A 22,864-nucleotide genomic window follows, 5' to 3' on the forward strand; every position below is an offset into this window, starting at 1 on the left:
CTAACAAGTAAAGGCAGTGAGAGGAAATCCATGGCCAAATCATAGGCAGCTATGACCTCTACCTCCGTAGTGGACTTCCTTTGTTTTCTTGGCTATTATGCCTTTAGGAAAGAGATAGCCAAGTTGCATATTCCCCCAAGGCAGGGATTATAGGGTTCTAATGGAGCATCAGCCTCACAGTCAACTGAAGTGGTCAGTACAACAGCCCGTAAGGAACAGAATTCTGCTAAGTGAGTGAGTGTGGATGGGGCTCCTTCCCCAGCCAAGTGTTCAGACAGGTCCCTAGCCCTGTTAGGCAACTCAAGCTTAGCCTGTTATAGACCCTCAAGAAATGCAGGACCCCTGAGCTGCAGGTATCAGAAGGATAAACGTGCTGTTCATCTGCTAGGTTTATGCCATTTATTAAATGGCAATGGATAAAAAACTCAAGGAGTTAAAATGGGACATGGGACCTTGTGGCTGTGAGCTAGCTGTATGCCTGCTTAGTGTAAGAGCCAGGAGACTGTCCTCAAAGAGATGACCTGTTTGGCCAACTGAAATCAGTTCTGAGAATCGATGTATTTGGCTCACTAGAGTGAGAAGACCCTGAGCAGCAGCAGCTGATGCACGAGCTGGGCCAGGTGCAATGTATGAGCAGTGGCAAAACCTTGGGAGCCAGAAAAACCCAAGTGTAACCACACAGCCAAGGCTTTGGACAGCTTACCCAACAGAATGAACTGAGGGACATAAAGGTTCATTTTGGTTCATAGCTTGAGGGAAGGGGAGGAAGTCCACCCTGGAGTGACGGCATGGTAGTGGGTGTGTGAGGAGCTGGTCACACAGAGATTGGAGAATGGTGGAGTTCAGCTTATGTTCTCCTGCTCATCCCAGTCCATAGAATGTCACTGTCCATGGTCAAATTGATTTTCTTTCCCCAGTTAAGTCCATTTAGAAACTCTGTCACAAACACACCCAGAGGTGTATTTCCATGGCTATCCTATATTTCATCAAGCTCATAATAAAAATTAGCCATATTTTCTATCTTCTTAGTGGGGTCTACATGCTCTCTTCATGAATCAACTTGGGCCTCTATAATGAAGTACGATAGCCTGGGTGGCTTAAATCACAAAATGTGTTTCCTTGCAGGCCTGGAAGCTGAAAGTCAAGACTGAGCTGCCCTCGGAATTGGGTTCTGTTGAGACCTCTCTCCCTGGCAGTCAAGAGCTGCCTTCCTTCACTTGCCCTTCCTCAGGGGTCAGGCATTCCTCTAGGGGAGGTCAGAGGACAATCATTGAAAGTCAGTTCTCTTCTACTATGAGGGTCCTGGGGATTGAACTCAGGTTGTCAGGATTGGCAGCAATCACTTTTACCCACTGAGCCATATCATCAGGCCCTATTTTGCCTTTCTTGTAAGGATACTGTTCCCACAGGGCTAATTAATAATTGGGCACTAACTCCAAACACATTTACATCAGGGGTTATGGCTTCACAACAGAATTTTTAGGGAGGTACAGCTCAGTCTATAACACTTGAGAGTCATTAAGTGTCTATAAAAGGTAAGGTCAGACAGGATAAGAACATGGGCTATTTTTTACAGTAAGATGCCTTTTCAAGGACTACAGTGATGGGTACAAAATAAGTCATCAAAAAATTCTAATTGATCAAAAGAATGACAGACTACTCTCTGATAGTTTGAGCTTGGGGAATCTGTGAGAGCAGGTATGTAAACATGTTATTTTTTCAATAAAAAGTATATGGTTTTCAAAAAATCCTTTTTAGTTTTTTAGAATTATAAATACTACTGAGGTTCCAAATCGTCTGATGTGTTCACATCTTTATCTATCAAAGGTCTGTTGAGACTTGGGGAGATGGCTCAGTCAGTAAAATGATCGCACTGTAAACCATGAGGAATCCATGTAATCCCATCACTGGGGAGGTAGAGCCAGGCAGACGCCTGGAGCTTTCTAGCCAACCAACCTAGTCTACTCAGCAAACCCAGGACAGTGAAGAAGCTCTTCAGAGATAAAGATGAGAATGATTATAAAGCTGAATAATCCTCAGGACTCTGAGTTCTCAATCAACCCCAGGCTATCAATATTTTGAAATGAAGAAAAAAGCTGAAAGCCACTGGCTGCATGTGGCTAGTTAAATTATTTGTAGAATAACTGAATAAAAGAAGGAAAGTTCGGAGCACACAATGACAAGAATAAGAAGGTAACAAGAATGTATGTGTAGCAAAGAGATGAAGAAGGTGCAGATGCTTCACAGATTAGGAAAAACGTGGTCTAAGCAGGTGGTCAAGGCAAGCCAAGATTCGAATTTACAGAAAAATCACACTATTTATTTGGTGTATGTGATAAATGGCATTTGGAATTCTAGATCAGCCTTCCTGTTCTCTTTGCACTTGGCAAGATGACCCGGGTGCAGGTATGAGCAGGTGGGAATGAGACTATTGCAGATGCATAGCATCCTGGATGGATGCCCTCTCTGGGAGCTCACCAGACAAGAGACAGGGTGAGTCTTTTGTGTAGATAAGAGAGCACTGGGCCACAGCCCACAGTAGATGTGCCAGTGAGACATGAAAGACGTCTGTCATGTGCAATGCTCAGTTTTATGTCTTAGCTTGGACAATCTTACAAGTGTGTCTGTTCCCTCTGAGGTTTAACAGTGTAGATGCTGTGGCTGTTGATCCTTGGAAGTGGCACACTCTGCCTGCAGGATGGGGTGAGCTGGGCGTGGCTAGTCCTCTGATTTTAGAACAGCTGTGCAAATTGGATGCTGAAGACAGATGCTAGTTTAACTTGCAGGCACCTAGAGAATTGTCTAGCATATAGGCTGGGGGCATAACTCATGCTAGAGTACTTACCGGCACCACAAGGAAGTTCTCTGACATTATTGGTCCCTACTAGGAATGTGAGGACAATACTGGATAGAAAGGACTACAATTGTAGAGAGCTCAAAGTAATGGAGGGTAAACTGAGCGTGGCGGCGCACGCCTTTAATCCCAGCACTTGAAAGGCAGAGGCAGGTGGATCTCTGTGAGTTTGAAGCTAGCCTGATCTACATGGGGAGTTCTAAGTCAGACAGGGCTGCATAGACATAGACTCTGTCTCAAGAAAAGTGTGGGATAGTAGGTATTGACGATCAACTAGGCTAGCTTCCCCAAGACATAGTTTCTGAGAGTGAGACATATATGCAGGAAGAAGACAGGGGAGTCATTAGTGTCTGCACCCGTGAGAGACTGAAATAGGTGAGTGTGGGCCAGAGGTAAGGCTTGACCTGAGATGCAAAGGCCCCATCAGGCCTAGGGTAGCTCTGGAGCTGGGATGACCCAGAGGTGCTCTTCCTTCTTCAAGCTGACCAATTGCTGCAGAAGCCTATCCTTGAGAAGGGAGTGTAACCTGAGATGGGGGACTCCTTCAGGCTAAGTTCAGTGTCTGGCCACTCAATGGGAAGCCCCGAGCTGCACCTAGAGGCATGAATGCCTCTAAGGCAAAGCAGAAACCAGGACTCCTACACAGCACCAACTCCAGCACATCAGGGGACTTTCAGAGTGTGGAATTTAGGAACATTATAGAGGCAACCATACATCACGCTTTAAGAAAAAAACATTTTACAGCCAAATGCAGACTGCGTGGCAACTCCCGCCATCTTACCAATGACCACAACTAGTCAAGGAGGCCCGTGGTTCTGCCTAAGCCTAAGTTTTCCGACTCAGTACTTTAGCAAAAATGGAAAGTCACGCAAGAGAGCCAAGGAGCTATAGGTGAAACTTCAGAGTAAAATATTTCAGCCACTTTACCTGACTCTGAGTTTTTCTAATTTCTGCCACCAAGCAGCAATCCCCAGAAACTCCACCACTCACTCACTCTCACCCTCGTTGAAAAGAACAGGTAAAGAGTTTGAGAGAAAACATTTGCTTGAAATTTTCCCTCACTCTGATTGCATAAATTTAAGAGGAGAGTCTGCCAAGTGTTCAGTGATGCTTTGCACAGTGGCTTTTGGTGAGGACACTCTGTACTGGCAGCTAAATGAGTGTTGTCCCGAGTAACTGACTTATTACGCTTTACAACCTGGTCTGTGCCCTCCCCACCCCCCAGCTTGTTCCTGCACCAAGGCCTTCTAAGTGACTTGAGGAGAGGAAAGAAAAATCTCCACTTTTCTAGAACCATGATAGGACACTCCCAATTGACAGTGGATGAGGAGAATTCATTCAGTCTTCGGTCCTTGAGTAGGCAATGGGTCCAGCCCCCATACCTCAGGGTCTATGTTTAGAACCCTGGCTTTGGGAAAGAAACATCTCCTTTTTGTGCTAGGACTGACTCATTTGATGAATGGAATCATATAATCTCCCTGATGGAAACCCTTCTAAGTGTGATGAAAATGAATTCTAAGATGCTTTAACTTGGCCTACAGACCCTAGATCCTCCTGACCCTGACTTCCTCATGTGGGGACATGCTTGACCTCCATCCTATGTGTCAGCCATGCTGACAACATCCTTGAGGTTATTCCAAACACGACCAGCCTTTCCAAATTCATGACCTTTACTCTGCCTCCCACAATGCTCCTCTCTCAGCATTTCCCTGGCTTTCTCTTCAGTTCACTCATAAGAAGTGATAATTAGTTCTGTCAACCTGACGGAATCTGTAATCACCCAGGAGACCAGCTTCCAGGTACAACTGTGAGGGATCGGCCTCTGGGCACACCTATGAGGCAATACACTGCTTAGGTTAACTGATAAGGGTTTCCCACTGAAAGTGGGCAGTGCCATTCCCTAAGCTTGGGTCCCGGACTGAAGAGAAAAGAGAAAGCTAGTTGAACACAGGTGTCCGTTGTTCTCTGCTTCCTGCTGTTGCTGCAGCATGACTGGTTGCCCCCTAGGTCCTGCTGCTGTGAGCCTCCTGCAGTAATGGACTGCAGTCCTGAACTGTGAACCCACACACACCCTTCCTTGCTTGTGCCTTTTGTCAGGTATTTAAGGAAGGAAGTGAAGGCATGTGGCTTCTCTGCTCAGCCTTGCTGCCGTGGAGCAGTGAGCTGTTGGTGTTTTTCACTGTCCCCCACGGTCAGAATTTGGGGCATAGGCATTTCTTGTGTCATTTCCACACAAGATTCAATTCTTGGAAATGATGGGGACAGTAAGTCCTCATTCACCACTGAAAACTGAGCATCAGACAGGCAGTATAAGTGTCCCTTGGGTGAATGGTGTCTCTGTGTTTACGTTCTGGGCTTTCTATTAAAAAAATACTCTTGGTTTTAAATGAGTATTTGTATGAGATGGCCTGGGGACATTTTCAGTGTGAAGACCTCCTCAGCCCCCATTTACAACTAGTGGCTCTTTCCTTCTCATTCTTATGATGGATTTATTTTGATGGAAGCTAACTTTAACGTTATATCACCTGTTAAGAAAATTTTACGTATGGGCATTCAAATCAAGATATATAATGTATACAGCTTCCCCCCACCCCCAGCTCCCACACTGTCCCTGTTCCATCAACACCCTCCCATAGGCAACCCTGGTTATAATTCCTATCAACATAATTCTTCCTAAAAATACTTCTTTGTATGAATGTGATGTGTATGTAGTTTCCCGTGAAAGTGCTCTTGCCACGGAGCACACTTCTGGATGTTGGAGGACGGCCTTTGCTATCAGTGGACTTTCATCTTGTTCTTGAGGCAGATCTCTTGGTGTCTCTGCCAACTGTCCTCCACTCCAGCTGGTCTGGAAGCTTCTGGTGGGGGTTCCACTCCTCCCACCCCATCTTGTGTTAACTGGGATTACAGACATGCACCACAGTGTCCAGGTGGTACACGGGTTCTAGGATCCAAATGTAGGTTTTCAGAAGTTCTTGACAAGGGTTTTGCCTGCTGAGCTGTTTTCCTGGCCTTTTTACAGGATTCTCAACTGCCTACCTAATTAAACAGTATGTTAATTCCTCCATGATTCATATAGAGGCCCGACAGTGTAACTTTGAACTGTGTTGATGTTGTTACTTGGATTGTTTTTCATTTATGCATTCTACAGTGGAAGGGCATTTGAGCTGTATCTAGTGGACAGCTCCTGGTCGCTCTGCTCTGGGCATCACTGTGTACGATTTTTAGCTGATGTGAGCACTTTCCTCTGCGTGTTTCCGAGTGGAGGAACTCCAGGCAGGCACGCACATGGGCTAGTACCTACTGGCCAGTGTTCTCAGATGAGAGCTGGCTTTATTCAGGCCTCCTCTGTAGCTTTACCAGCCCTCCCTATTCTCACATACTTCATCTCAGCCTTGCTGTTCTTAGATACCCTGGGAGGTTTGTCCTTGACTGACAAGCAGTGATGTGGAGCACCTTTTACTGTCTGTGGGTCATTAGGATAGTTAAGGCATGTGTGCATATGGGAATTGCCCCATATAGGCTAATCATTAAAGAGAAAGCATTGTCTGCCTTTTACATCTAGCTTTTAGAGCAATGGTTCTCAACCTGTGAATTGGGACCCACCCCATCCCAACAAAAGACCACTGGAAAACACAGATATCTACATTACAATTCATAACAGTAGCAAAATTACAGTTACGGAAATAATTGTATGGTTGGGGGTGGGGTCAGCACAACACAAGGAACTGTATTAAAGGGTCATGGTATTGGGAAGGTTGAGAACCACTGTTCCAGAGCTTGCTGTGAGTTATTCAACTATTCCATGTGTATTAACTATGTTCTCCCAGTACGGCATTTCATTTTGATTTTCCTCGTACTTGCTGTGTTACTTGGTGGATGGAAACTGGTTTAAACGACACCCAGTAAGTCAATCTTTCAGATTCCACTGGTATTTCTTTCTTCATGTTTGAGGTTTCTCTTTCAGAGGGCCTCTTTTCCTCATGTTTTTAAAGAGCACAGCGGGGAGATGTTATGTGTTCTCAGCACATCCTAAAATGGCTCTGGGAGTCAATATGGTTGAACTTGACAGAAAAACAACTTTCCTAGCTCCCTTCATCAGAACCTAACCCATCTCCCCAGAGCTGGCTCAAATAATTCCTCCTTCAAAAAATGCCACTAGGTTAGTTACACACATAGGTAACCCTCAGAAAAACTCTAAGTTAGGGGGCATGTCTCCTGCCCGCCCCCCAGGAATATGCATGCAAAGCCAGACATGACACCAGAGGGACATTCATTCACCAGATATATTTGAACTCTAAGCTCTTGGAGCCATACACGTGCACAAATGATTCAGTTGGTGGAGACCTTCCCCTTCCCCTCCATTGAAAACATTTCAAACTTAAAAGAGTGCTAAAGAGGCTTGCATCATGTGCGTCATGGAAGTGTTGAGGCGATTATGACTTTCACTGTGCTGGCAGGTCCCGGGGCTTGCCCATTTCTCCTGGGGAAAGTACCCCTCCCCTCTCACCATGTTCAACCCAGCAAGAGAACCCCTTGATCTGCAACAGGTTAACATCTACACAGCAATAGAGTTTACTAAGACCTGGGTCATCTATGACACTGAGTTTTTAATGCCTACATGACAGAGTCATGTCAGCTTTTACTAAACTGGAAATGTCTGCTGCCACTATTTGGAAACACAGATTATTTCCAAGGCTTTCAGTCATTTAGATTTTTTTTTTCCCCAGAACCTGCATCCTGAAAATTAATGTGGATTAGAAAGTTAGCCCCAGGCTGGTAATCAATCCATCTGCACAGCTGAGTCCAATATTTCTTCCACTAGAGGGCACCATCTCTCCACTATTTGTAGTCTTTCATTGGTCAATAAAAAACCCAAAGCCCTCCACAACAAAGGAAAGTCAAAGCATTTGCTTATTGTACACTCCTCAGGTCTGATTTTGAAGAGGAGACTTATTTTCCACATGAAAACTTGGGATTCCACAAGCAACTCTGTCCTCAGTTCAACCATACTGTACTGTGTCCAGTACTATATTGCTATATTCACAGTAGAACGGACTTTGATTTTCTGAGTGATCAGTCTAGGTTTGAAGTTTCTGTTGAAACTAACATACACCTTAGTCAAAAAACCACATTAATCCCTCCACCATGTGCCTGTGTTAGTGTTCTTGTGTGTTTTTCTGAGGCTTAGGTCATGAAAGTACTAGCCCATTCTGTGGTAAATTGTATTTGCATCCAAAATTACTTGTTAATTCAACAGGAATTGATGAGGCTTGACACATGGAGCAGAAAGTATGGTTCTGTAGCTGGATCTTCTGTAATGCACTTTGGGCTAGAGAAATACAAAAGTCACACATAACAAAAACAAAGAACTTTTGAGCACATGGGCACGGGATGAGTGGGACTGCCATCCGTTCATCCATCATCCTTTTGTGTTCTGCGATGCTCAGCTGTGTCTACGTTCTGGGGTTCAGCATCATCCAAGTTGTTTATAACTGACACCTGGATCTTTGCTTAAAAACAGGTGGTCTTGACAGCAAAGAGGCTGGCTAGTTGGTTATATATGGACACGAGACGTTGCTGTACCCCTTTACACCTCAGCATTAACCATGAGAGCATGTAATAATATCAGGTTATCTACAGTAGAATCAAGATGCATTCAGAAGCAACGCAGGGATGATGTCATTAAGCAGCTAATGGTTGAACAATCACTAAATAAAAAACATCCGGATTTTCAATGCACAGCTCAAACATCTGTACAAATATACAAAGTGGGCAGGGGACAAGCGTTCAGACACCATGAGACTTTTATAATAAATAGGTTTGTCCGAAATCAGTCTCTGTCACCTGGACAAGCCTCCCCAGTGACCATGGGAAGTCCTATGTGGTAGTGGTGTTCAGAATCTACTGACGAATATCTTTGGGGCCAAGCTCAATTTTGCCTCCAGGAATTTGGACAGAGCTATATGATGTATTGACTCAAACTGAAAATGATCCCAGGCTTGTTGAGCTGGATGGTGCTGGGGACACCCCTTGTCTATACAGGACACGGCTGGGACACCGTGCAGTGGGGTGTACCCTCAAATCATTAAAATAAATGCTGGTGATCGTGCATGTCCTGGGAATGTTGGGATGCAGAGGACTGGGTGAGACCAGGTAGGGGATCCCATGCAGTCAAAAATCAAGTTTAGTTATGGTCCTATATAAGTGGCCAGGAGAAAACACAACCACACACACACACACACACACACACACACACACACACACACACAACTGGAGCAGCTCACAAATAACTTAAATGCTATTTGTTACTGATGTCAATGGCTTGGATCAACATGAGAGAACAGAGATATAGGCTGTACTGATTGTTTAATAAGAAAATACTACCTTTTTCTTCTAGAACTTTCTAAATAATGGATTATAGTTAGTGGGTATGAGTTGATTGGGAGACATGTCACCTTTTCCTAGCCCTTTTGTCCGAGAGGCTTAATTACAAGGAAGGAATCGCAAACAACCAAACACCCAGGGACTTAAAGGCAATTAATGTTTTGGACAAACGACGAGGGGAAGCATGATAAGAGGAGATGCGTGTTGTCACGGGCGTGCTCAGTTGGACATGGAGGGCGGCAGGCCGGGACGCCGGGTTTGGATGATTTTTGGCTTTGGGGAAGTCTTTGGATCCTCTTCTTCATCCATGTCGCTGTCGCACACGTGCACGACGACACTCGGTGTGGACTCAGTCCCCGCATGCAGCTCATACTTCTCTCCTGAAAAGCAAGACAGCAGGTGAGCGGGGGAGAAGGATTCCTTTGGCTCAGTTGCTGTTTTTTTTGTTTTTGTTTTTTCTTTTGTTGTTTTTCTTTGTTCTGCTTTGTTGTTGTTGCTTTTGAGACAGGGTCTCTGCATATATAGCTGTCCTGGAACTCACTCAGATTCACAAAGATCAGCCTACCTCTGCTTCCTAAGTACTGAGATTAAAGACATGCACCACCATACCCAGCCAAGGGGAGGATTCTTAAAAGCTGTCTTGGCAGGGTTTGCCAAGGAAGTAGGACTGACATTTTTAGGTGTGTTGGAAAGCCTGCGATCTGGTATTGGATGGAATGAGGGGAGTCTATCAGTCACTGTGCCCTGGCTACCATCTATCAACTATCCAATGCCACATAAGTCACTTAACCTTTCTCAGTCACAGCAAGCTCAACTGTAAATACAAAATGGTACTTCCATTCTGTTGGATTGTGAAGACTCAATGCATCTGGCAATATAATACTTTGGCTCTCTAGTACAGCCCAGAAGCTTGGCTTGCAGTGCTTCTGCTAATGGTATGAGCTGGAGCCTCAAGAAGGATTTGATGGGACCCTTGGCCTCTCCTGCCTCCTCCTTTTTGCTTCCTGACCTCCATGCGGTGAGTCAGCCTTCTCCATCATGACTCTCTCCTTAGGAACTGTGCTCCAAGGAGCCAAGGGAGCATGGACCAGAAGCTCTGAACCTGTAAGTTACAGTTGAAGTCAACGTCCTTGACTGATTAGGTCAGTGTTTTGTTACAGCGACAGGAAGCTCCCTCACACAGCCAGTTAGTCCTACCTGTTACTGTCTTATCCCAGGTCATGCTGCTAATAGCTGAGCAATCTTGAGTCAAACACTTTTTGGATAAGCTAGTCTTTAAATTCTCCTCCAGATATATAATACTCACAACCATAACTGCTCCCAGGTGCACTAAGAACATTGCTTGTCCAGAATCTGCAGTGGTTAGTGAATAACTGGTAGATATCATTAAGACCCTAATTCCAAGAGTCTCATTCTGTGTGTGCGGATTGGAGGTACATGGGCATACAAATGCACATGTGTGCATGAACATGTGAAGTCACAGGACAGCCTTAAGTGCTATTCCTCAGGTAAATCTACCTTTTGTTATTGTTGTTTCTTTGGTTGTTGTTGTGACTGTGTTGAAATGGGATCTCTCACTGGCATGAAGCTCACTGTGCAGGCTCGCTTAGCTGGCCAGCAAGCCTCAGCCCCTGCAGTACCTTGTCTGTAAATGGCCAGCCTGTTGTATATGGGTTCTGAGGATTGAACTTGGGTCCTCATGCTTATCAAGTGCTTGTGGGCACATTAGCAACTGAGCCATATTTCTGGCCCCTGTTTTATGATCAAATCACTCCCAGGCATCTGTCTGTTCTTGTTTCACTTCAGCAGCTCTTTCCCGAGCGTCTCTCATGGTCTTCCCCATCGCTAGCTACAGAGGGCTGTTAAATAATATTTGTGCCTTAACAGCACAGTCCAGTCCATTTGAAGCAACAAGACCTCCAGGTACAGGAGTAAGAGAAGGTGGGTCTATGCTTGTAACTTCACAACTGTTAATATCTCCATCTTCCCCTGAAACCTCACCTCTCATTTCCCATCCTTCATGAATCAGCAGAAAAAGGCTTTTGAAAATAGTATCTTCTAGGCTGCGTCTTGGTCACCAGCTCCCCAAGACTCACTAGATCAAGTTCAGATGTCCTTGAACTAGTCCAGAAGATTCTATGTCATCACTCACCTGTCTTTCCCTATGAGTTCACCATTTGTGCTTTGTCTAAGCGCCTTGGCCACTAGCTCCCAATCATGGCCGCCTTCTTCCACCACCCTATTACTTGGCATTGTCTCACCTCTCTCTGAGAGCTCCTTAAATTGTTCTTGCCTTCCAGCACGATGACCTGGATACCGACCCCTGCAGGAATCCTGCCTGTTGTGCTCGGCCAGCATTCCACCAGCTCAGCAGGAGCTTTCCCGAGTCATGACAATGAATGGTCCAGGAAAACAGAGGATTATGGCTCCCAGTGCTTTGGAAGCAAAAGGGATAGAAGCAGGCAGAGCTGTTGTTCTGCACTGCATGAAGAGTCTGAGTCAGACAAACTGAAATTACAGGCAGGCAGGACCGAGCATCAAGTCTTATGCCCCCATCCAAGTCAGCTGATGTGAACAAGTCGTCGGCATGGTGCCCCGTTTGGCATTCCCACTATGTAGTGAGCTGGAATGGAGAGCAAGCATTAACCCAGCAAGGGATTAACCCCTTTGAAATCACTGTAGGCATGTTGTTGTTATGGTCCATTTAATGTGGGGTAAAATGAATTGTATTGAGTGGGGGTTATCACCATGATTGTATTTTGTCCCAATGTAAAAAAAAAAAATCAAAGCTCCAAAGTAGAAGAGGTTGTTTGGCCGGGTATGTATGGGGGGGGGGGGGGGCCTCGTAAAACCAGGTATATCTGAGGGGAGCAGGAGATGGTTCAGGGCAGCATCTCCAAGCACTGCTTCTTAGCTAACTTACTAGAGGTGCTGGCTAACAAACAAACAAACATCAGCAGGGGGCAGCAACTCTTAGGGCTCTGATCTAGTGGAGTGTGTGTGTGTGTGTGTGTGTGTGTGTGCGCGCGCGCGCGCGCGCGCGCGCTTGCCCCATAGCCCCATGTGCCTCTTGATACTCTTCAAGAGAAACAGGAGGAAGTGATTCCTGAGCTCTCCAATGAGATGATAGTCCTTTCAGCAGAAAGAATTTCTTTTGGATTGTCATACTACCAAAAAACCCATATTGTGGAAGCCCCAAGAACCTCTGTGGTCCTGTGTACTGCACTGTTTATTGTGAGTGCAGAGATGGAGCGTGTGTGTATATGCACGAGTGTGTACTTGTGTGTATGGGACCACAGAAGTGATCTGCCATAACTGTGAATGTGAAGGTTGTGAATGTGGGGTGACAGAGGGGATGCAGGCCAACACAAACATAGGCCCTTTCCTTGTCTTTTGGCAAGAAAGCTATCCTTGTTGGAAGCAAGATGTCATTCTGTAACCCTGGAACTCACCATGTAACCCAGGCTGGCCTAGAACTCACCATGTAACCCAGGCTGGCCTAGAACTCACCATGTAACCCAGGCTGACCTAGAACTCACCATGTAACACAGGCTGGCCTTGAACCTGTGACCCTCTGTCCAAGCCTCTGGAGTGCTGGTGTTTCTAGCATACTCTACCATGACTGTGAATCCTTGTCTTTTTTCCTTCCCCCCTCCCTCCCTCTGCCCTTCCTTCCTCCCAGTCTTCCTTCCACCCTCCCTTTTCCCCTTCTCTCTTTTCATGTCCTCCTTCCCTCTCTCCTCCCACCCTTCTCAATTGCAGTGAAGCACAGGGAGCAAAGCCAGCTCTTAGTCTGTCCTTTCTCTGCCTTGGCGAGGATAACGGATGCTTCTCTAGATACTCCTTGTGCTGTGTTCGCACCTCTGGAATGCAGAAAGTGAGGCCCAGGAGGGACTGTAGTGGTGGGGTCCACTCTGGTGTAGCCTCTGCATGTGGGGTACAAAGCGTCTTCAGTTACACTCATCAAATCAGACTGCACATGTAAGGGATGTTTTCTGGCTGTGGTCCAGTTAAGGCCGCCATCTCATTGTGCTATTTTGGGCAACACTGTTACTATCAAAATCCCTCACAGCTTCACATCTGCTGAGTGCCTACAGAATAAAAAGAAATGGCTTTGGCCTTACTGGATTGTATTTTTCTGTTTTTGGCTCTCCCCTCGGGCTTCAGTTAATTCTTCCACCGTGAGGGTGACGTCAATGCTGTCACCATGCAAGGGAAACAACTGGGTTTAGTTGGGGACAAAGAGCATGTCAAGCTTTATCCACCCAGGGTGGGGGCAGTCTTGCCATGGTACAGTGAGGACAAGACATTCAGATTCGTTTCTTCGCTGGGACAAGGAAAGCATTCATCTGTCACATTCTCCTTCCTTTGTCTGCATTAGATCGTCTTGTCCCCTGTGTGCAGAAAGGAGGCCAGGGCCAAAAGCCATCAACACTGCACCAGTCGGTGTTTCTCTTGACCTCTGCTGAGATGCATGAAAAATGGTGCAGTGTGGGCAAGAGTCAAACGCTCATTCAGGCCACTGACACTGACCAAGGCTTGGCTGCTGTTCAAATAGGTGCCCAAATTCTGTGCCCCCTCTCTTCTTGAGAGGGTGGAGTCAGGTTGGTGACAGTGTCCTGGCTCCTGCAGGATGCAGGAGAGACCATGCTGCAGGCAAGATACTTCCTGTCAGTGGCGAGCAGGGTCCTGAGGGCTGTGTGGTAGTGTCTTCCAGTCTAATTGATACAGGAAGCCACCATCATGCCACCTTTGACTCTAGGCGGTAACTGAGCCCCTCCTGTATCTTTTCTAGACTAAGTACTGGTTACAGAGTTTGTAAACACTGGTGTCTTGCAGAGGTGTGAGGGCCTGGAGATGGTGCAGAGCTGCTCACATGTACATTAAAGCAGAGTCAAGACTGTTCAGATTTTAATACTTTGGAGGGAAAAAATCCTTCCTGGTGAAGGGAAAAAGAAACCCTCCTAAGACTTCAGGCTTTGGGGACTAGTCCTTATCATGTGTCCTGATGGGGAATAGATGGAATCCCTGCCTCAGGGGCTTCCAAATATAGAAAAGTCTATCAATGTAGGAGGCTTGTTCCACTGCACCTTCTGCTGTTCTGGAAGTTTCCTACCCCTGCACAGCGATGCCCTGGTAGGAGGAGTATACTGCCAGGCTGGTCTCACCGACCGACTGATGACTCTGGAAGCAGTCACTCCTTTCCTTGCTCACATGATAGATAGAACACCTACTATATCTGTACGTCTGCTTCCTTCCTGCCCAGTTTGTCCTCAAGGGTCTTTCTAGCAGTCCTCCAGGCTTCTAGGTGGAGGTCCTTAAAGCCAGGCACTTCAGTTCCTTCCCATCAACCACCACAACTGATGGGTCTCGGAGTTTTCCTCAACATGGCTCTCAAGCATTTCCACATGTGTTCCTTCCAGCCTCTGTGAGGCAAAGACTACATCCAGGGCTCTCTTCCAGCTACCTGGAGCACTTCCTGCTGCTCTTCTCACGACAGTAACTAATCTTAAAACGACAGACGGGGACGCTGCCTTATCACATACTAATAATGTGACTCAGAGGACGTTGGATAGTGTTTCTGAGAATTATCCGTGCAAGGGGGTTAGCCCCTGTGTTCCTAGACACAGAGAAGTAAATTCATGCCAACTATATAAAGCTCTCCCAAGAGGCACGATTTAATTATTTGGGAGAATGTCACTGTGGTCAGTGTTGCTCAAATAATCTATGGTTTCCAATATGATGAACTAATCACACAACATTTAAATAACAACGCAGTGAAACAATTGCAAAGGGCTTTGACTCAGTGGGTCTCCAAGAACCCTAAAAGTCCAAAGACAGGCTGGGTCCCTATGGTGATATTTTATTTGCACTGAAATGTGATTTTATTTGTATGTTAATAAAGTTGCCTTGGGGTCAGAACAAGTCATAGCAGAAGCTGGACGGTGGTGGTGCACACCTTTAATCCCAGCAGTTGGGAGGCAGAGCTAGGCGGATCTCTGTGTGTTCAAGGATACAGTCAAGCATGGAGACACATGCCTTTAATCTCAATACCAACCATAGAAAACCTGGAGGTCTGTATAGACAGGCAGTGAAGAGGAGGTCATGTGGCTGGGTTTACAATCAATGAGAAGGCAGAACAGAAAGTCTATAAAAAGGAAAAATACACAGAAAGTAGGTCTCTTGCGGAGAGGAAAGACAGCAGCAGCAGTGAAGGGTAAGGTTTTCAGCTCTCAGCTATTGCTCTGACCTCTTGGCTATTAACTCTGTATTTGGCTCTGTGTTTCTTATTTAACAAGACAGTTACATCTACAGGTCCCAAAGATGAGTGTGTAGCCAGGCACCATAGAACTTGGTCCTGAAGACAGACCTATCCTCTCTCCCCCGAGGCACTACTCTCCATTTTCTTAATTGTCATTGGTAAATCTCCTTTCTCCTCTCTCTTCCCCTATATCCACACCTCTGTCTAAGAGACAGAAAACAACAAGTTGCTATTTGAATGAGACCTTGGGTTTTTTTGTGAGGTAGTCAGAACCATTTAATTCTAATACTTAAATGTATCATCATCCATAATTATCTCATTCAAGTGATAATTGCACGCGCGCGCACGCGCACACACACACACACACACACACACACACACACACACAAGACTAGGCTCTCAGGATATAGAGCCAGCTGTCAGCAGGCCATATACAGCACCATGTGGTGTAGCCTAGCAGTTTAAGATTGGGCCTACAACAAAACAAAACAAAAAATCTCTGAACTTGTAACAGTGTATTTAATAATGTGCTTAGATGCTATATAAAGAAAAATGAGTATAGACAGTCATAGAAAAATAGTTTAAAAATAAAGTCTTTAAAGAAAGAGTGAAGTAATATAAAATAAAAGCATAAAGCCACATAAAGATGGCAAATATACAGGGCATCTGGATCCTGTATGGTACTTTGTTGACACTGAACTTTTTAAATGCTAATGTACAAAAAAATAGCTTCTGAGAGAAAGTGGATTATAGAAACTGCTAAATTAAATCAACCTATATATTTTAAGAGTATCTTAACTTCAAAATGGAAGTCAGAAAGTATGTTGCATTGGGGGAGAGGTTATGCCTTTGTTTCCATAGGAAACAAAAAGTTACAGTTCTCTTCAAAATTAATAAAGATCAGATTTGATCAAAGGAGATCTCCTGAGGATCTTGGCTGCAGATGTGAGGGAAAAAGCCAAGAAAGATTACAAGACAGGTACGCATATGCTGATCCCTCAACATGGAAACAGCCAAGATTAGATGAAACATAATAAAATGTTGGCTACAGAATCCACATGACTTATTATTACATGCCATCCTTTTATATGGCATAAATAGATATTTATATTACATTTTGGTTATGTAGTCCAAATGACTTATGAAGTTCACAGATAACTTTTATCTGCTCAAACATAGTACAAAAAAAGCATCTTTAGCTGACTTGTGCATACCACACATTCCATACTTGTGTTAATACACACACACACACACACACACACACACACACACACACACAAACACACACATATATACAATACCTTAAAAAGTTTATGTGTTTTCAGAAAAAAAGGACCAGATAACAATGAAGACAAGTATCTCAGGTGACCCAGCCTCTCAGAATGCCTCTGTTTTCTTAAAATTCAGAACAACCTTAAAGCTGCTAGTTGAGATGGTCTAGCCTCACAGACTATCCAGCCAAGAGTTCAGATAAGTCCTGCACTTTCCCATCACACAGAAACTAAACAAAAAAGTAATACAACCAGCTCTCCCAGGATTTGATCATTATTCCAATTTTCTCAGGGTCCCCTAAAGATGCTGTGACCCCCAGACAACAGGACGCTGTCTAGAGAACACGATTTCCACATTCCCAAGTGGTGGAGTGGATGTTTTTTAGTCATTTGGTGAGTTATGAATGCTTGTCCTCATTTAGGGGGGGTGGTTACAAATTGTTATTGGTCATGATCAGGAAAAAAAGCTAAACAAAGGAGATTAGATCTAGAGATCTCTTTCTGAAGGGAAAAGGGGGGGGAACAGTATAGAAATGATGGGATAAAAGGAGGGATTATTGAGTCTGCTTTTAAATAAACACCAATCTTAAATATTTTACATTGGTATGAATTTTATATGGATTTTGTTATACTGTATATGTGTTTCTATTCTTGTGTAAGATATTGTGCCTATACAGCTCATTTAAAAATATAATGTAAAGTTCTAGCCCTTGAAGGCTATATTGCAAACTGTTTAGGATAATTAAGAAATGTAGGTGAGTAGTTAGTCATCTATAACAATCAAACTTGTAGTCATATAGGTGTTTTCAAGATTAAACAGAGATATATTTTAGATAGTTAGGTGGTCTCCAAACACTTCAGAGACCTACAGAATATGGCATTTAAAATGTCTTAATAGCATAAGGCTTTTCATGACAGTGAGATATGTCTGCTCCTGGCAGCACCCATTTACTTCAGAAAAGATAATGGGCATTGAAGAACCTCCTTATGCAGTTTGTTTTTATTTGTGGCAAAGTTGACCACTGAGAAAAGAAACTGCCTTTGCCTTGCCTACTGACACTATGCTGTCCAAACTGGACAAGCAGGAAACAAAAGAAGGCAACCGGCAAACTTTGCCAATACAAGATAGGATAGTCCTTCTAAATTCCTGCTTCACAGAAAAGTATGTCAGATGTTCTAGGCCTGTAGGTCAAAGATAGATGCCCCAACCTTGCAGGGGAACCTTGAGTGACTGTCCAGGAAATCAGATGTTTCTGGCATTCCTTGGTTTTGGAAGTTACTTGCTCTATACTTCCTGTTTAATCAGGTAATATTATATCCTTCTCAGGTCTCTGATGGGGTTTAAGACAAGATAGTTATAGTTACAGTTTTCCTTGTTACCAAATTCAGAAAAGAAACTCACAAAAGAGGTATAAAGTGTATAAGGTTGAGAGACATAAAAGTTTAAATTGTTTATCTAAGAAAATGGTTTGAAATCTAAAAAGATATTTTTTAGGATGACAATGTAAGTTATGATCAAAAATGGTTTAGGTATAAAACTGGACTCACTAAGGATAGATAATACCATATTTTTCCGAATATTTCAAATACACATATGGACTAAACATTGTGATGTAATTGTTATTTGACAATTGTTCTTATTGTATATAGTTTTACTATGTTAGCGTTAAAACCTTTCTTTTTTATTTAGACAAAAATGTTGTGGGATATTTGTGCACTGTGTGAAGATGTATTGTTGTGACTGTTGTAATAGAAAACTGAACAGCCAATAGCTGGGCAGGAGGTATAGGTAGGACTTCCGGGCAGAGCAAGAAAGAGGAGAAGGAATCTAGGCGCTAAGGAGAAGTAAGATGTGTGGAGGAAGCAGGATGGGCAGTACAGAGATAAGCCACAAGGAAAAATGTTAGATTAATATAAATGGGATAATTTAAGTTCTAAGAGCTAGTGGGACAAGCCTAAGCTAAGGCTTACCTTCCATAATTAATAATAAGTCTCCATGTTGTTATTTGGGCGCTGACTGGCTGAATAAAGAAAGACTTATTACACTCCTGGGCCCTTAGCTTGTTTCTCATTAAAGAATGGCATGTGTTCTCTAGTCCACTCTGGTACTCTCCTGGTATTTGCAACAGCTTAAGTTCCTGAAGTTCTTTTGAAAAGATGGTGATGATGATGATGATGATGATGATGATGATGATGATGATGGAGGAGGAGGAGATGGAGTTAGCCATGCCAGATAATCGATAAGATCTTGCTTCTCCTTTCATTCTGAGAGCAGCTGGGTCTCCTCTTTGGTTAGTACAGAGTCCCTGTCAGTTGTAACCAGAGCCTCATGTAAACCCTGTGTGTGTTTCCACACTGTGACCTGGGTCCTTTCTACTGTCTCTGTGGTAACACACTCACCCACAACCGTTGCTCTATTATTTGACTATTGTCCTAGCTTTCTCCCTCATGCTGAAACACTGTTTAGAGCAGGTATCTGCTTTGCCTACTGTATGTCACAGAAAGCTGGCATGCCCTGTAAACTGAGTAATATCTCTGTTATTGAGCACTTCCTACATTCCAGGCACAGAGCTAAGTCTCTAAGTGAGTCGCATAAAAAAGTAATTCTTATTACACAGCTTTGTGACACAGACTTCAACATGACTCAAGGGGCAGGGTAAGGAACTTGCTTCAGGCCATAGAGAATAGAGAATATACAATCTAGATTCAGCCTCACACCTTGAGTTTTAGTCATTATCCCAAAGCAAGAGGAGAGTCTAACTTCATAATGGATATTCTTTATAGTTAGAAAACAAACAGGTACTCTGAACAGAGGGCACAAAACACTTAAAGTTCACAGATAGTGAGTCGCAGCCTATTCACAAGGTTTAAATTTTTTTTTAACATTTATGTATTATTTTGTGTATATGTATGGATGTGTATGCATGTACCATAGACTGAGTGGAGGTCAGAGGACAACTTCCTGAAGTCAGTTCCCTCCTTCCACCATGGGCCTGGGGATCAAACTCTGGTCATGAGGCTTGGCAGCAAAGACTTTTATCTGCTGAGCCATCTCTCTGGCCGATTCCCAGGATGACACAGAGGAGAGAAAGAACTTACTTTAAAGGAATGGCAGGGAGGACAGGAATTACAGGAACATTTCAAAGAATTCCAGTTGTATCTCAAGGGTTTTCTCTGATTCCTTGGCGTTTGTACAAGTTTATACTTAACATTGGTCAACCCTGGAGAAGAGCAGCGTGCCCCAGCCCAGACTGGGGACCACAGTGTCGCCACTGCAGTCTCTCCTGTGCACAGGTGAGAGGTCCGAATGGTGCAGGAGTGACTTCCCAGCACAGGTAGGTGTACTATCCGCTCATGACAGGACACGGCCACTCACCTGGCTTGCTAGCATTCCCCCTCTCTGTCCTGCTTCTGAAGATGGTGAAAGACAGAGAGAGGGAAAGAACAGGAAGAGGAAGAATTCACAGGGGACTTATCACAAGCGCTATTCACCTCCTCTAGAGGTGTCTACTTCATGCTGAATTGTGGTGGCCTTCAGTCCCTCCTGAGACTTGTAGGACCCAGGGAACTTCCCAGAATGGATCCATAGACTGAGGGCCCAAATACATGGTGTAAAGACAGAGAGAGAAAGTGCAGAGGTCATAAGTCAAGACAGGCTTTATGTTCCACTCAGCAGGACTGAAGATACACCCAAGGACCATGTGGAGAAGAACAGAGTCTTTTTTTTACATGTATGCCCCTTCAGGGAAAACTCTTAGAGAGGAAATAGAAGCTGATGAACACTGGTTGGAGGTCCAGCGCTCTGCATCCCCTGTGTGGAGAGCCATGGTTGGAGACTGTGCTGACTGGGAATGGGGGATGCTGGCTGCTGTGCTTGAAGTTCATGCCTGTGATCAGGATATATCCATCTTGAAGTGTGAATTGAATCTTCCTGCAATATTCATGCCATCCACCCAAAATATAGGTGCTCATTTATATTTGAAAAGGAATTGTCCTTACCACTGAATCAGAGCTTGGAATAGCTATGTCTTCCTTGTAAGTTACATTAATTAGTGACAGATATCTTCCACGTGAGGGAAACTGTGTGCTAAGCAGCCACCACAGCAATGCTTCTTTACTATGACATGTTTTGATAGAGTAGAATTTGGGTGGGGGGGGAGATCTAAATATAGCGGACGTGGGTAATGTGAAACTGAAGTACCATTTAAAACCCTCCTCTGCAGTTAACTAAAATTGATCTTGCTAAGCAGAGCTAAAAATAGAAGGAGGGGAGAAGGGAATAGACAATGTTTTCCTCTCTCCCTGCAGGCATTCTTGGTGGCAATGAGCATGACCTTCAGCGCCCTCCAGAGAGTGAAACAAAGGCTGGCACTTCACATCCGCTCAGCTCCTCCTCCTGTTTGGTTGGGTGGCGCTCTGTTAACCATTTCTGCCCACTGCTGTGGATACGCTGTTTTTGCTGGGTTGGGATTTTATTTTCCTTTTCTTTCCTATTATATTATGAGAAGAATATAACCCTGTACTGCTGATTCTCAAGTTAGGAAAAACAGATATCATTAAAACAGAAATGGATAATTTTAGCTCATTACCCACCTCCAGGTCAGAATCCATGTTAATGCCTCTGGATCAGAAGCATAAAAGCCCTCGTTTCATAGAGACTGTAAATACCCCATGAAGAGAGAAGAAGGGAGAAAATTCTGTGCTGTAGACCCCAAATTGCCATTTCAGTAAAGCAAGGGATGCATCCCCCCCCCCCCCCGCCAAAAAGAACCATGGGGTCTGTGCAGTGGATGATACAGAAACTCACAACTGCTCAGTGTATAGAGAATGAATGTTTGTGGAGTGTTCAGCTACAAGAGACATCTAGCCACACCCTCTTTCCCAGGATTTGGGGATCATTGGGGAAGAATGGGTAGAAAGACTGTAAGAGCAAGAGGTGGGAAGGATGGGTGACAGGTGTCTTCTGGATATTACATAGCGTCTGTCCTCATGAACTCACAGGAGATGGTGCCGCCTTCACAAGACCAAGCCATGCAACAGTCTAGTATGGAGAGGAAAGAGGCTCATGAACACCCAATCCTGAAGAAGTGGCTTCTCGGGGAGGGTGAGTCTATTTTCTTAAAGGGCGTGGGTTCTGGTAGGCTCACTATATTGCAGAAGATGGCCATAATCTCATGAGTATCTGGACAGCCCAAAATGGAACTCTGAAGGTTATTAAAAAAAAAAAAAAGATACAAAGTTTGGGATAGGTAAGAAGGGAGAGGGAGAGTCTGGGAAGAGTAATGAAGAGGAGTAGGGGTGAATATGATCAAAATACTTTGTATGAAATTCTCAAAGGATTAATAAAAATATTATATTAAAAATAACCTGGAGCTCAGGTAGTTACCTTTAACATGAAATGAGTTCTAATTTGTCACTGAAATGGTTCTGCCAAAGGATTAAAGAAATGAACTTTATGAAATCATTTTTAATGGCAATGCCAGAAGTCCTTTTGTTATTGCACACATTAATTAACTGCTATCTGACTCCGTCTGGCTAAAGCTACAGAAAGCAACAATCTGCTGTTGAAGACACTATCTCTAGGTAGGCTAACATCTGAGGCATCGCTGTATTCATGATTTATTGAGTCTCTACTATGTGCCAGGTACAACCTGGAGCTGAGAATTCCAGTGTGAATAAAGCATACACATTCCTTTGAAAAATCAGGAAAGAGCCAAAGCTGAACAACAGAAAATGCCTACAAGGAGAAGTGAGCAGTTGTGTGGAGTGCCACAAGGAAAACAACTGCTATCTCTGTCTGTCTGTCTGTCTGTCTACCATCCATCCATCCATCCATCCATCCATCCATCCATCCATTTATCTGTCTATCTAATCTATGTATGTATATATGTATGTATGTATCTACCTACCTATCTATATCTATCTATCATTTATCTATCTATCTATCTATCTATCTATCTATCTATCTATCTATCTCTATCATCTATGTATGTATATGTGTATGTATGTATCTGTCTCTATTTGTCTATCATCTACCTGCCTGTCATCTATCCGTCTGTCTGTCTGTCTATCTATCTATCCATCGTCGCC

The 22,864-nt window shown here is 44.1% G+C and overlaps 1 protein-coding gene across 2 annotated transcripts in view; it reads right to left on the bottom strand.

The window, feature by feature from the left end:
* Positions 1-7,122: 7,122 nt before the first annotated feature.
* Positions 7,123-22,864, bottom strand: part of Rcan2 (regulator of calcineurin 2) — a 240,321-nt gene continuing 224,579 nt past the window's right edge. For both annotated transcript variants that reach the window (XM_036167625.1, XM_036167624.1), the window contains one exon: positions 7,123-9,621. In XM_036167625.1, coding sequence (XP_036023518.1) covers positions 9,461-9,621 — 161 coding nt within the window. In that variant the 3' untranslated portion in view covers positions 7,123-9,460. The remainder of the gene's footprint in view (positions 9,622-22,864) is intronic.

The sequence above is a fragment of the Onychomys torridus genome, chromosome 18, assembly GCF_903995425.1.
Source record: "Onychomys torridus chromosome 18, mOncTor1.1, whole genome shotgun sequence".
Lineage (NCBI taxonomy): Eukaryota > Metazoa > Chordata > Mammalia > Rodentia > Cricetidae > Onychomys > Onychomys torridus.